This window comes from Corythoichthys intestinalis, chromosome 1 (assembly GCF_030265065.1).
Source record: "Corythoichthys intestinalis isolate RoL2023-P3 chromosome 1, ASM3026506v1, whole genome shotgun sequence".
Taxonomy (NCBI): Eukaryota; Metazoa; Chordata; class Actinopteri; order Syngnathiformes; family Syngnathidae; genus Corythoichthys; species Corythoichthys intestinalis.
In genome coordinates this window covers 48,315,814-48,331,320 of record NC_080395.1, presented here as the reverse complement: position 1 = coordinate 48,331,320, position 15,507 = coordinate 48,315,814, and the positions used below count along the sequence as shown (strand labels likewise).

Sequence of the window (15,507 nt, the reverse complement as noted above, 5' to 3'; positions counted from 1 at the left end):
TTTTTTGTCAAGAATCAACAACAAGTGGGACACAATCGTGAAGTGGAACAAAATTTATTGGATAATTTAAACTTTTTTAACAAATAAAAAACTGAAAAGTGGGGCGTGCAATATTATTCGGCCCCCTTGCGTTAATACTTTGTAGCGCCACCTTTTACAGCTGCAAGTCGCTTGGGGTATGTTTCTATCAGTTTTGCACATCGAGAGACTGACATTCTTGCCCATTCTTCCTTGCAAAACAGCTCGAGCTCAGTGAGGTTGGATGGAGAGTGTTTGTGAACAGCAGTCTTCAGCTCTTTCCACAGATTCTCGATTGGATTCAGGTCTGGACTTTGACTTGGCCATTTTAACACCTGGATACGTTTATTTTTGAACCATTCCATTGTAGATTTGGCTTTATGTTTTGGATCATTGTCCTGTTGGAAGATAAATCTCCGTCCCAGTCTCAGGTCTTGTGCAGATACCAACAGGTTTTCTTCCAGAATGTTCCTGTATTTGGCTGCATCCATCTTCCCGTCAATTTTAACCATCTTCCCTGTCCCTGCTGAAGAAAAGCAGGCCCAAACCATGATGCTGCCACCACCATATTTGACAGTGGGGATGGTGTGTTCAGGGTGATGAGCTGTGTTGCTTTTACGCCAAACATATCGTTTTGCATTGTGGCCAAAAAGTTCAATTTTGGTTTCATCTGACCAGAGCACCTTCTTCCACATGTTTGGTGTGTCTCCCAGGTGGCTTGTGGCAAACTTTAAACGAGACTTTTTATGGATATCTTTGAGAAATGGCTTTCTTCTTGCCACTCTTCCATAAAGGCCAGATTTGTGCAGTGTACGACTGATTGTTGTCCTATGGACAGACTCTCCCACCTCAGCTGTAGATCTCTGCAGTTCATCCAGAGTGATCATGGGCCTCTTGGCTGCATCTCTGATCAGTTTTCTCCTTGTTTGAGAAGAAAGTTTGGAAGGACGGCCGGGTCTTGGTAGATTTGCAGTGGTCTGATGCTCCTTCCATTTCAATATGATGGCTTGCACAGTGCTCCTTGAGATGTTTAAAGCTTGGGAAATCTTTTTGTATCCAAATCCGGCTTTAAACTTCTCCACAACAGTATCTCGGACCTGCCTGGTGTGTTCCTTGGTTTTCATAATGCTCTCTGCACTTTAAACAGAACCCTGAGACTATCACAGAGCAGGTGCATTTATACGGAGACTTGATTACACACAGGTGGATTCTATTTATCATCATCGGTCATTTAGGACAACATTGGATCATTCAGAGATCCTCACTGAACTTCTGGAGTGAGTTTGCTGCACTGAAAGTAAAGGGGCCGAATAATATTGCACGCCCCACTTTTCAGTTTTTTTATTTGTTAAAAAAGTTTAAATTATCCAATAAATGTTGTTCCACTTCACGATTGTGTCCCACTTGTTGTTGATTCTTGACAAAAAAATTAAATTTAATATCTTTATGTTTGTAGCCTGAAATGTGGCGAAAGGTTGCAAGATTCAAGGGGCCGAATACTTTTGCAAGGCACTGTAATTTTGACCCATTATAAAAATATATTTCTTTATTTCATTCATTTTTGTTGCAGTTTTATTGCTTTACTTTCATAATATATATAAGAAAGTCAATTTCATGCAATGAAACTTTTAGGCCATCGGGGGGCCTGGCTCCCCTGCCCCCCCTTAAAATCCGCTTATGGTTACATGTAATCCATTATATTTACATAAGTAACTTTTTCAGAAAAGATGTACTTCTAAAAGTAGTTTTACTAAGCCATACTAAGTAAATTTGTGAAGCAAAAACGCTACTCTTACGCCGCTACTTTGGGCTACACAAGAGTCCTTACATTTTTCCTCTTTTCTTCATATTAGATTTTTATTTATTTGTTTGCTAGCGATGCCAAGAGTAGCTCTACCAATTTCACCCATGAGACGTGTCAACAATAATCACATGACGCCATTATACCAATCAGACCCAAGCATGCCGATCTATGCTCACGCCAGCTTGTTCAATCACGTGGCATCTTTAAAGCATCGTAGACAAGGAAGTATTTGACATAGAGCACTGCCCTCGACATGACTCCAAAGCGCGGATTTTAACCTCTCCCTCTTTATTTGGCACCGATTGAACATGGAAAACCGGAGATATGATCCTTTTACTTTCATAATAGTAACTATAAAGGAACTATTCACTATTCAAACTAGGAACTATTTTCTCCACTAGAGGGCACTCATGCCCTTTGAACAAATAATGCTTCATTTCTGTATTTTTTTTCCTCTCGCCGGAATTCAATGTTTTTGTTATTTGTATTTATTTGGCTTAATGTGGTTATGTAATGGGTTATTGTACAGTATCACTGTAACAACAGTTCATATAGATAAAATTGTGCTCGGTGAAAAAAATGATAAAACAAATTCGTAAGCAGTTACTCACAATGTTACTTATTGAGTATTCTTTTCACCAAATACTTTTTTACTTGTACTTGAGTACATTTTTTGGAAGACTACCTTTACTTTTACTTGCGTGATATAAAGTATCACTACTCTTACATGAGTACAATTTTTGACTACTCTACCCACCTCTGCATCGCACACCATGCCACAAATAGCAACTGATTTAAACTAATTGGTAGTTATTTTTATTTATGATATTTTAAGTTAATTTTTAAACTATATTTTAAAAAAATTATTAACTCATTTGTGGCCATTGACAGAGCTAGACGTCTTATCCATTCCAACCTTCCCTATCAAAATGGATTGGACATCTTGCACCATCAGTGGCACTAAAAGATGAGCATTAACAACAATTCATCCGAGTTTAAATGAATTGGCCGACTATCGCTGTCATTGGCAGGCAATGAGTTAATGCAATGCATGCTGTTGCATACCGGAAGTTAAGGGACAGAAAAAGGTTTTTTGATTGGCCATCCTGTTTTCGCAACATGTGGATGTTGTAAACATTACTTCTTAAATTGCACTCTGAGCGTGAAGTACATTATTTTAATCAGAAATATGATGTTGAAATGACATTAGGAAACAGTCGTGGCCACTTTGAACTGAAATGGTCTCCGACGACTTTTAAATCCTAGTTTGTTGCCTCTAGCTAATACTAGCATAGCATAGCATAGCATAGCTGCAATTTATAGTACACGCGTCGATTATTTCAATTCTCGGTCCTACGACAGGACTGAAAAAATATTTACTTGATGATGACATCTTTGAAGCTGTTGTCAGTCGAAGCATCGGATCGGGGCTCCCAGAGATGCAGGCTGGGTCCAGGTTTGATGTCAGCGCTGGAGTTGAGTGTGGGTTCCCCGGTGGTGGTGTCTCTTCCTGGGGGAAGCTGTCTGTGCACCGCATGGCCCCGGTCTGACCTGGCTGAGGGCTTCGTGCAGGTGGACATGAAGTGCTGTTCTCCACATCTGATTAAGCATCCACCCTCACGCCTCACCCTGGATCTCGAGCAAGTCACACCCCTCCCTTGTCCCAATCTGAAAGGATTAAAAATAAGCGTGGTGGTCCAAAATGTGCAATATAAGAGAAACACTTCACCTCGTTTTGTTCATGAGTTTGTCAAAGACATGCTGAAAGGTGCCTTGGTGCATAAGAACCATGTTATAAACCTGGAGGATTTCGACACAGACATTCGGTATGTTGTCATTGAAAACGTTTATCCGGATAGTAACACAGCAGGGCTCGTCACCTCCAAAACCAGTGTGGAGATTGCTGAAATCCAAACTGTCAGACACTTCAACAACCATCTTCAGGGCCAGGTCACAGTACCTTTGGGAGGCCTGGAGGAGGTCAGTATGGATAGATCTCAGCCAAGATAAATCATTTCTTTCTAATGTGCCAGTTTAATACCTGTGTAGTTCAGTTGAAAACACGCTTAAGTGCTTTTATCGGGGGCAAAAGTAAGTGTATAGGTCCTAAACTAAAATGTATTTTATACTTTATTGCTAAATGTATCACATTTGATACTTAGAATGTCATGATTTTGAGACTAATTCAGAATTTTTAAATTTCTTTCACAAAAATATTGATGGATGTAAGTCAATCAATAGGTCATGCAGGTTCCATGAGAAAAAAAAAAGAAATCAGGATTTAGCAAGGGTTATAGATAATGGGGCGCTTATTACACACATTCATTTTGATTTTTCTTTTTTACAAATTTGAAAAAAAGGTTCCATTAAGAGCTTATTTTTCAAATTTTGGGATTCTCTGACAATTACTTCATGTTGCAGGCCTTTAAAAGTTAAGTACATTTTTCCTTGTTACATCATGTCTTGTTAAGGTCTACATCAGGGGTCCCCAAACTTTTTCCTGTGAGGGCCCATTTTCCCTTCTCTGATGAGGGGCCGGGGTCAGTTTGTAACAGAAAAAGTGTGACGATTGCAGGAGTGCCTAAATGTAAAAAATTATTGTTTTTCAGAAAGCCACAATCAAATAACCCTTTCTGGATTCTTCACGGAACAAAAGTAAATAAAATATATATAATATAATAATGATAAATAATAATAACACTATTAATTAAATAGATAATAACCAAATAACCCTCTCTGAGTTCTTCACAGAAAAAGGCCAGGAAATAAATAACACTATCGAGGATAAAAAAAAAAAAATGTTTTAAATCAAAATGCTCTCTGGTACTGTTCAGGGGGCCGGACCAACTGTGGAGGCGGGCCGGACCCCTGGTCTACTTTAAAGATTTTACCCATGCATTTTTTGAGATTCCAAGTGTTTTTGTGCTTTATAAAACCAAAATTGAAGACCAAACTTACTATGAAGAATTGTCCAGGAAGTTTAAACTTTTAAGTGGATGGAATTAAAGAACAGTTTGAAATAATAGTCGGTGTCACAACAAAACCTCCATGTTTCAGCTTTAAAGAAGCCTAAAAAATTATACTGGTCTTAACACATTATAGAGCAAATGACTCATTTCGACAATTAAAAAACCTAACCCCATAATATAAAGACCTGGCATCCTTATACGTGGACATCACATGGGGTCAAGAAAATTACGAGATTAACATTTGGTATACAAGTATGGCCTGCATAACCCAAAATGTGTGTGTACGTATGTGAATGCAAGGTCTTAATTATATATATTTTTTTCATTTACATTATTTATCTTTTTTAAAAATATATTTTTGTGAATGCATACAATGATATATGAAAGACATGTTAATAAGAACAAAATGAATTTAAAAAAAAAAATCTTCAATGACATGCTTAAGTTTTTTTGTTTTTTTTTTAAACACCTATTTAACTTTTTTGTCTGTAAAAGTCTACATGAATCCAAAATTTTAGTCTTCAGTTTTTTGTCACTTTTGACAAATTTGCTTCTTAAATGCACCTTAGGTAAGCGCGTCGCTTAGAGAGATACTGCAGTTGCCGCTTCTCTATCCGAGCACCCTTGGCTCTCTTGGTGTGTCGTGTCCCAGAGGCGTGCTGCTAGTGGGGCCTCCAGGTGTCGGAAAGACCCAGCTAGTTCGAAAAGTGGTCGGACAAGTGGGAGCCAGCCTGGTGGTGGTCAGAGGGCCAGAGGTAAAGTTCTTTGATTAGAATTTCGCTAGACAGCATAAAACTTTCAATTCATTGTATCTAAATGTTCCAGGTTGTGCGGTCTCGCCCGGGTGAGAGCGAGGAGATGTTGCGGGATGTATTCGTGCAAGCTCGCGCTGCAGCGGACGAGGGTCCATGCATTCTCTTCTTGGACGAATTAGACTCCCTCTGCCCGAGAAGAACTGGCTCGTCTGCACCGGAGAACCGCTTGGTGGCTCAGCTCCTCACGTTAATGGACGGCGTGGACCAATCGGATCGCTTCCTCATTATCGGTGCCACCAACCGTCCGGACAGCTTGGATGCGGCGCTGCGCAGGCCTGGAAGATTTGACAGAGAAGTACAGTAATTATGATAAAGAAAATTGTATTATTTGTACAACTTTTTGAAACAAAGTTACTTTGAGCATTTAAAAAAATAGTGTTTTATCTTAAGGTCATCATTGGTCCACCTACCTTGGGGCAGAGAACAGCCATTTTGTCTGTCGTGTGTGAGAAGATGCCGTTGTGTCCCAGCGTGGATATGACTGAGGTGGCACGGAAAACCGCAGGTTATGTCGGGTCAGACCTCAGTGCCCTGTGTCGGGAGGCCGCCATGCACGCTATGCGGGAAAACGCAAAGGTAAATTCAGCGGAAAATCACAAACAACATGTGTTGTTCTTTTACCTTCTATTTTTTAATCCTATAGATGTGTGAGTCAGAATCAGGACATCCTTGTTTTCAATTAAAAAACACATCCTTTTTGTCATGAAAGTTAAACGTAGAGCTGCTTGTCATCTTTGCAGAGTTCAGGTCAGCAAACGGTAGGACAGAAACATTTCCTTGAGGCTATGAAGTTGGTGCGGCCTTCCTGTCTCAGAAGCAGCCTAGGCAATACGGACCTCGCTCCGGTGGCTTGGGAGCACATCGGCGGTCTTGAAGACATCAAACTGAAACTGAGACAGGTGATATAAAATACTTATACAGTGGTACCTCTACATACGAAGTTAATCCGTTCCAGGAGCTTGTTTGTAAGTCGAAATGGTCGTATGTCGAGCAGGATTTTCCCATAGGAATACATTATAATTCCATTAAGTCGTTCCACAGCCCAAAAACCTGCACTAAATCCTTAAAAAATACTGCTGGTACTATTACAAATGGCAATTACATATAGCAAAACAAATAAATAATAAATAAAAATCGGATTAATAATATAATAATAATTCCTTTAATAGTGTAACGAAACGGGTTCTAATAAGGCGGACGTTTTTTTCTGTACCTGAAGGCACCGCGGCGCTGACGTGACAAAGAGGGAGGGGAGCGGGTGAAAGTTTACTTTCGCTTTCAATGCTTTCTTGAGAACATCGTCAATTGCGGCAGACAGCAGGCGTTTTGTGTTGAATAAGTTGTGAAAGAAATGCTGAAAACGTGGCGAAGCTGGCGATTTCTCTGGAGATGTTACCACAATAAGAATTGTCAGCTTAACTTATAAAGACTGGCGAACGATGGTCGGAGGAGGACCGTGGAGATGTATTGTTGAGCCATTTCACGGATGCCCACCCTACGCTCATATTTTTCTGTCATTTGCATCTTTATTTAGAAGGTAAGCGTCAACTTTTTCCTTGTTTCACCACCTGTACCAACCTTTTCTGAAACCTGTGTTGATTTGTCACACAAGAAAATCCGCCGTGCATTCGTCTGCGGTGCTGCCATTGTCGTCGTATTTCGAGCATGTCGTCGGATGTAGAAACAAATGGCGAGTCAAATTTTACGTCGGATGTCGAAAAGTTCGTGTGTCGAAGCGATCGTATGTAGAGGTACCACTGTATTGGATGATGATAAACATTCAAACTGAACAGTGTAAAACAGTGGTAAGGTGATGTATTTATTCATATATAACAAATAGTGGCAAGCCCCTTTCAGACATACAATGAAGTGTGGTAATGTATCGATATTTACCAGTAGCTATTTACCAATTCACAGCCCAGAGGTTGATGACGTAGCTATCTTGTGACTACGCTACTTTTTTTCCCATTTTTCTTAAGAGTAAGATGAAATAACAATTGATACAGTGTATCACAAAAGTGAGTACACCCTTCGCATTTCTGCAGATATTTAAGTATATCTTTTCATGGGACAATACTGACAAAGTGACACTAATATCGGATATTAATATCCATTAATATCTAAACCCCTGGCAACAAGAGTGAGTACACCTCTTAGAAACTACGTACATCCCTGAATGTCCAAATTGAGTACTACTTGTCATTTTCCCTCCAAAATGTCAGGTGTCTCGTTACAGGAGTGCTGTCAGCATTGCTGCAGAGAGTGAAGAGTTGGGGGGTCAGCCTGCTAGGGCTCAGACCATACGCCGCACTCTACAGAAGACGGTACACAAGTGCGGCGTATGGTCTGAGCACTAACCGGCTGACCCCCCACCTCTTCACTCTCTGCAGCAATGCTGACAGCCGCACTTGTGTACCGTCTTCTGTAGAGTGCGGCGTATGGTCTGAGCCCTAGCAGGCTGACCCCCCCCAACTCTTCAATCTCTGCAGCAATGCTGACAGCACTCCTGTAAGGAGTCACATGACATTTTGGAGGGAAAATGACGAGCAGTACTCAATTTGGACATTTGGGGATGTACGTATTTACTAAGGGGTGTACTCACTTTTGTTGCCAGGGGTTTAGATATTAATGGCTATATTTTGAGTTATTTTGAGGGGAAAATAAATGAACTCTATTATTATATAAGCTGCACACAGACTACTTTTCATTGTGGCAAAGTGTCGTTTTGTCAGTGTTGTCCCATGAAAACATATACTTAAATATCTGCAGAAATGCAAAGGGTGTACTCACTTTTGTGATACACTGTAAGTAGTAAACAAGTAACAAAATAAACTAATTTAATAACAAGCAAGATACGACAACTGGTCGTTGATTCTAGTGCATAGGAAGAGACTTAACTTTTGGTATTAGCTGAAATGAGCTGCTTTCCATTGATTGGGTGTTCCTCTGTACATTTTTGTGAACTTTTGAAGAGCATCGAGTGGCCAATGATGTACCCCGAAGCCTTCTCCCGCCTGGGTCTGTGCCGCCCGCGAGGCGTGCTTCTCTACGGGCCTCCTGGATGCGCCAAGACGACGCTGGTCCGAGCGGCAGCCTCGTCCTCAAACTGTACCTTCCTGTCCGTTAGTGGTGCTGACCTTTACTCACCGTACGTGGGAGACTCAGAAAAGGCTTTGTCACAGGTGCTTTGTCTAGAGATATGCAGGACCTGACGTAATTTTTGTTAGTAATGAAAGTTTTTGGAGATATGAGCCATCAAAGGCCCAGTTAATTGTTTGAATTTTGAGCAAAAGTAATCTTATCTTTACATGTGTAGCTGTTTCGTCAAGCGCGGGCTTGCGCTCCTTGCATTCTGTTCCTGGATGAGATCGACACTGTGATGGGCTCGCGGTGCAGCGGACGGGCACCTAACAGCGTTCAAACCCGACTATTATCCGTGCTCCTCAATGAGATGGACGGCGTCGGCTTGAAGACGGTAGAAAGGAAGGGGACGCAGAAGATACTACAAGTAGAGGGAGCAGAGGATGATAACACTCCAGAACAGGTTGGTCTGCTTTGCCACAATTTCTCAACTAGCCATAAAAACAGTATTAGCCAATTGTAGGTGCAATTGTGTAATCTGGAGATACTTCAATGAAGAATTCCTGCTAGCATATACAGTATTTCCGCTCTTTTACAGACTGACAAGCAGGAAGTGTGCAACAAAGACGTGATGGTTGTAGCAGCCACAAACAGACCGGACTGTTTGGACAGCGCCCTTCTTAGGCCCGGCAGACTGGACCACATTCTCTATGTGCCTCCACCCGACCAGCAGGTGAGTTACCATAATTTTTAGACTAAGCCACTACTGTTTTCCTCTGCTTGAACCCTGCGGCTTAATATTAACATATCTTTTTTTTGTGAGTAGTTTTGTGAATATCCCGGCAGCATATAGTCCAGTGAGGCGTATGTGTAAACAAATACATTTTCTTGTAAAAAATTGATGGGTGTGGCTTATCGTTCGGTGTGCCTATAGTCCAGCAGCATCTCGAGTTGTCTTTAAAAGAATAACCAAAATTTGTATTTAACTGCTTTGAAATGCTGTTAATGGCAATCATAGAAATAAATAAAAACACTGAACTTTTGAAAAAGTACATTTTACAATTATTCTTAAGTCATTGTCTGCTATTGACAGCTCTAGACGTCCAGTCCATTTAAACTGGGAGGGGATGTTAATTCGCTGCTACCCTCCCAGTTCAAATGGATTAGACGTCTCCAATTGATAAGCTAGTGATAAACCCATTTCAATTAACAGCAGATGGATTAAAAGAGCTACATCATTGCTAGTGGCGCCTTTAATGAGTTAAGGACCACCATGTATACTGCTTTGCTGTCAAGAAATGGGAGATATACAGTGGGGCAAATAAGTATTTAGTCAACCACTAATTGTGCAAGTTCTCCCACTTGAAAAAATTACAGAGGCCTGTAATTGTCAACATGGGTAAACCTCAACCACGAGAGACAAAATGTGGAACCCCCCCCAGAAAATCACATTGTTTGATTTTTAAATAATTTATGTGCAACTCATGGTGGAAAATAAGTATTTGGTCAATACCAAAAGTTCATCTCAATACTTTGTTATGTCCCATTTGTTGGCAATAACGGAGGCCAAACGTTTTCTGTAACTCTTCACAAGCTTTTCACACACTGTTGCTGGTAGTTTGGCCCATTCCTCCAAGCAAATGTCCTCTAGAGCAGTGATGTTTTGGGGCTGTCGTTGGGCAACACGGACTTTCAACTCCCTCCACAGATTTTCTATGGGTTTGAGATCTGGAGACTGGCTAGGCCACTCCAGAACCTTGAAATGCTTCTTACAAAGCCACTCCTTTGTTACCCTGGCTGTGTGTTTGGGATCATTGTCATGCTGAAAGACCCAGCCATCTCATCTTTAATGCCCTTGCTGAAGGAAGGAGATTTTCACTCAAAATCTCTCGATACATGGCCCCATTCATTCTTTCCTTTACACAGATCAGTCGTCCTGGTCCCTTTCCAGAAAAACAGCCCCAAAGCATGATGTTTCCACCCCCATGCTTCACAGTGTTGGTGTTATACTTATATAGCGCTTTTCCACCTATCAAGGCCCTCAAAGCGCTTTACACGCTTTACACTATCTCGCCATCCACCTACTGGTGACGCAGCACAAGGAGCAACGTGGGGTTCAGTGTCTTGCTCAAGGACACTTAGACGAGTTCATCAGGGCGGAGAATTGAACCCACAACCTCTGGGTTGGGGGACAACTACTCTACCACTACTCTACCACTGAGCCACGCCACCCCCACAATTCAGTATTCTTTTTCCTCCAAACAAGAGAACCTGTGTTTCTACCAAAAAGTTCTATTTTGGTTTCATCTGACCGTAACACATTCTCCCAGTCCTCTTCTGGATCATCCAAATGCTCTCTATTAAACCGCAGACAGGCCTGGACGTGTATTGGCTTCAGCAGGGGGACACGTCTGGCAGTGCAGGATTTGAGTCCCTGGCAGCACATTGTGTTACTGATAGTAGCCTTTGTTACTGTGGTCCCAGCTCTATGTAGGTCATTCACTAGGTCCCCCCGTGTGGTTCTGGGATTTTTGCTCACTGTTGTTATCATTTTGACCCCACGGGGTGAGATCTTGCATGGAGCCCCAGATCGAGGGAGATTATCAGTGGTCTTGTATGTCTTCCATTTTCTAAGAATTGCTCCCACAGTTGATTTCTTTACACCAAGTGTTTTACCTATTGCAGATTCAGTCTTACCAGCCTGGTGCAGGTCTACAATTTTGTCTCTGGTGTCCTTTGACAGCTCTTTGGTCTTGGCCATAGTGGAGTTTGGAGTGTGACTGACCTAGTGGACAGTTGTCTTTTATACCGATAATGAGTTAAAACAGGTGCCATTGAGACAGGTAACGAGTGGAGCCTCGTTAGACCTCGTTAGATGAAGTTAGACCTCTTTGACAGCCAGAAGTCTTGCTTGTTTGTAGGTGAACAAATACTTATTTTCCACTCTAATTTGGAAATAAATTCTCTAAAAATCAAACAATGTGATTTTCTGTTTTTTTTCCACATTCTGTCTCTCATGGTTGAGGTTTACCCATGTTGACAATTACAGGCCTCTCTAATATTTTCAAGTAGGATAACTTGCACAATTGGTGGTTGACTAAATACTTATTTGCCCCACTGTATATAAAAAAGACTTAAATTTAACGAACATCCATGCAAAATGCTGTGGACAGGCTAACGTAAATTCACATTGATGTCACTGTAAATGTAAACCTTTAAGCAACTGCAAGCTAAGCTGAGCAACAGGTTTACATACGTACATTAATTTACAAGTGTGTGGTGCCGATTTTAGGGCCGTCTCGCCATCCTCAAGGTGTGCACGAAGTCTATGCCAGTGGATCCGAATGTGTGTTTGGAGGAGTTGGCTGCCAGGTGTGATCTTTACACTGGAGCTGACCTGGAAAATCTTTGTAAAGAGGTAACAGAAATAATTTTACAGATCAAAATTTGGGGGGGATCAGTCTAAATACAGGAATATATTTTGTTTTGTCTTTAAAAATTGGAACATGACATAACTTTACTGTGTATGATTTTGACTTATGCTGTTGCGCTTCACCTTGAAAAAAGCTAATTTTATTTTTCACCCCGACGTCTGTTCGTTTTCCATTCTCGTTCTGTCGTCTCACCCTTGCAACACCCATCGTGCACTTTATTATGGCGGCGAAAATTTGCAACGCAAGTGTTTGTGACACTGAGTGTTCGTGTGGTTGTGACAGCACAATTCATGCTGCACGTGTTTTGCACAGTCTACAACAATGTCGGTGTATTTGCACAGTGAGAATGTGTCCTAGCAGTCTGCTGTACTTTCTCATACTAAGTGTGAGTCAACCTTCCAATGGGCCAACCAGGTTCTCTTCCCGTTAAGTAGAGTACTAGCAGTTAAAGGAAATTGAATAGAGCCTGTAGACTGCGTGCAAACCAGTCAGTTCACTCTGTTACAAGTTTCGTGTGTCTAAAGTTTCATTGAGTCCCATAAGGCCAAATTATACCGGACGCGTGTGGTGTACTGATCAGCAAAGCTCTGCGTTGACTGCGTGCTCCGCAGTACGTCAAAAATAGGACAAAACATACCGGCTGTGCACAACTGCGGTCTAGCAGCTCCACCCAGTTGTAAGCTCTTGGGTGATCACGTGATAATGTGGCATTAAAGGGATCCACGGATAGAAAGACTTGTAGTTTTTAATAGATAAACATTATTATGAATTAAAATAATTTGATATTGAAACCCCTCTAAATGTTTTCGTTTTTATACAATTTGTAAAATCAGTTTAACTCGTAGGTTGCTATTGTTGTTGACGTCGCAGGGCGGTGATGTCACATGGTTACGCTGCCGGGCTTCCAGAGTATGACTCTAGCGACATAAACATGTCATCTGTTCAACCCTTTCAATTTGAACCTGAGAGGAACATTAATGAGCATGACAGTACTGTCGATATTTCAAAAAACGAGCTGCAAAAGCAAAATGAACAGGTAAGTCGGGATGAGATGAGAGTAGACAAAACCTGTGTTCTGCCAAAATGTGCTACACCGGTGAAATGTCCTACAAGAGGCAAATTTTGACACCCAAAGTACTACTGTGTGCTTTCGGCTTGTTTTGTTTAGATGCATACAGACAGAACATACTACAGATGCCATAAGAAAATACTAAAACATAGTATTATCAAGTAAGGGTGGTTTAAATATGCTACGTGACTAATGTGGTCAACAGATCAACAATCTGCTTTAAAGCGACCACAAGAAAACACAATGCTTAAAAGTATGAGAGGGAAACACATGCAAAAAGTATTTTAAGGCAATGAAAAAGTAATAAAAGACTCAGACGCTTTTAACTGATGTGCACATGTGTTGGACGTCTCGCAGCGTTGAAGGAATTGCAGTTTCGCGGTACAGTTCGTCTAGTGACAGTGACAAACTACGTCATCACCCCGAGCGTCCATTGCGCGCATAAAACATGGGGCCCTCCATAGGTCAGCATGTACAAACAGATTGGAAAGTGCTGGGTGTGACTTGTGTTTGAGGTTGCTGACACTGCTGCGGTCTCTCCACGCTAGCTAGTAGCATGCTGGCTCTCTCAGCCAATCAGCGCATCCTTGTCATAGCGATGACAACAGAAGTGACAACATGTAAGATATTTGACTAAAAATCAAACAGAATTTAGCGATAGAATAGTAGCGTATAGCGGTAGATCGGCGATACATACAAATGATGTATGTTGAAAAAAAGTTTTTCCCTTCGTTTTTTCATACGTCCGTGGGTCAGCAGAGAGGTGTGGTGTGGTCCGGTCGTGGCTAATTGAGGACCACGGCTTTAAGTCTTTAAATCCAAGGTTTCCTTTAAAAACAATGACAAACACACGGAGTCTGTACTCAACAGAGAAGCAGAGAGAAATGGACTTGATTTGACTGAACATTTTTTCTCGAATTGCTGTTTTTGCTCTTACCATGGGCTTGTGACACCCCGACCACATCAAAAACTCGTTCTCTATTATGTAATTACTGTTTTAAATTACACAACTTGCATAAAAAACGTCCATCCTCATCGCTTCTGCTATGGTGTTCCATAGAGCTTCCCTTTTTAAGCTTTCCTTATAAAAAGGATCTGCTGCATCATAAATCACTTTGTGACTTCCATGATGAAGCGTTCTTCATCTATGTTCGCTGGAGTTCAAACCGTGAATCGGTACCTTTCCTGTTGACTCCAGGCCTGGCTCCGCCCATTTTGATGGATGCGTCTTCAGCAAAAATAGAAAATAACCCAAACCATCAGGCTGGCTCCGGCACGTCAGAGATGAACTGCAGTCCATCCGTAGCGCTGACACGACCGGTATAATTTGAACAGTAGGATAGAATGGAAACGTATTGGCTCCGGCGATACATCTTGCCGGACCCGGACCCGGACCGCAAACGTGTCCGGTATAATTTGGCCTTTAGACTTACTCACTGAACTCTTTGGGTTCGATCAAACCCAGGTTAAGAACCACTAATCTATGGAATCATGGCGCTAGTAGCTGAGGCGTCGCGTCCCATTAGGCAAACCAGGCAATTGCCTAGGGCCCCCAGCCAGCAGGGCCTCAGACGGCCAACAGATTTAGCACACACAGCTTTACTGCAGTGCCAGTGAAAGCCTTGTGTCTGAGTTCCCTGAAAGGGCCCCTTCACTCGCTCTACACCCCCCCACACACCCACCCACGTGACTCAGAGTGAGAGTGAGCGGCGATTTGGCTTTTTTTAGTTGGCGTATATCCAAAATGAAGAGAAGTTATCCTTCTGGAAGCGACAAAAGAAAGAAAAAAAAGCAGTAGAGGAGAAAAGGAAGCAAGACAGCGGTGCGTGTACTATGTTACTGTAGTTTTATGTCCTAATGTAGTAGAAGCAGGGCACTTTGAGTGTCCTAAAAAGCGCTCTATGAAACTGAGGCGTTATTATACTTTTATTAAATATGCTATTGCTCCAAGTCCAACTGTCCCCCTTACTTGCACACGCTCGAAGGGCCCCATGTTGCATGTTGCCTGGGGACCCTTGCTACGCCTCTGGTTAGTAGTGAAAGATGAGTAGTGAAAGATGATGATCAGAATTGGTTGTCTTCAACACAGTATTTCTCTGTAAACTTCTTCCTTTGTTTCCAGGCGGCTCTGCTTGCATTACAAGAAAACATGGAGGCGTCTAGCATCAAACACCGACACTTCCTGCAATCCCTCCAGAAAACCAGACCCTCCCTCACAGCTCAGCAAATTCAAACATACCAGATAACAGCTCATTAACAATAGAAAGTTTAACCAATTTTTAATTGAATAAAAAGAATAAAATTCTGAGGTTTGGTG

General features: G+C 41.7%; 2 protein-coding genes across 3 annotated transcripts in view; one reads left to right on the top strand and one right to left on the bottom strand.

Annotated features, from left to right (window-relative positions):
* Window positions 1–3,447, bottom strand: part of LOC130913604 (NAD(P) transhydrogenase, mitochondrial-like) — a 32,260-nt gene extending 28,813 nt beyond the window's left edge. The window contains exon 1 of the mRNA XM_057832356.1: window positions 3,203–3,447. The gene's annotated coding sequence lies outside the window, so the exon portion shown is untranslated. The remainder of the gene's footprint in view (window positions 1–3,202) is intronic.
* Window positions 2,906–15,479, top strand: afg2b (AFG2 AAA ATPase homolog B). Of its 2 annotated transcripts, XM_057832365.1 has the most exons (10): window positions 2,906–3,802; window positions 5,361–5,546; window positions 5,617–5,901; window positions 5,997–6,182; window positions 6,347–6,505; window positions 8,579–8,788; window positions 8,923–9,150; window positions 9,286–9,420; window positions 11,980–12,105; window positions 15,313–15,477. In XM_057832365.1, the coding sequence occupies exons 1-10, from the start codon at window positions 3,206–3,208 to the stop codon at window positions 15,445–15,447; spliced, it is 2,247 nt and encodes a 748-aa protein (XP_057688348.1). In that variant the 5' UTR covers window positions 2,906–3,205; the 3' UTR covers window positions 15,448–15,477. The 2 variants fall into 2 exon arrangements, with proteins under 2 accessions (XP_057688348.1, XP_057688358.1); XM_057832375.1 differs by lacking the exon at window positions 11,980–12,105 and having other exon boundaries at window positions 15,313–15,479.
* Window positions 15,480–15,507: the final 28 nt, after the last annotated feature.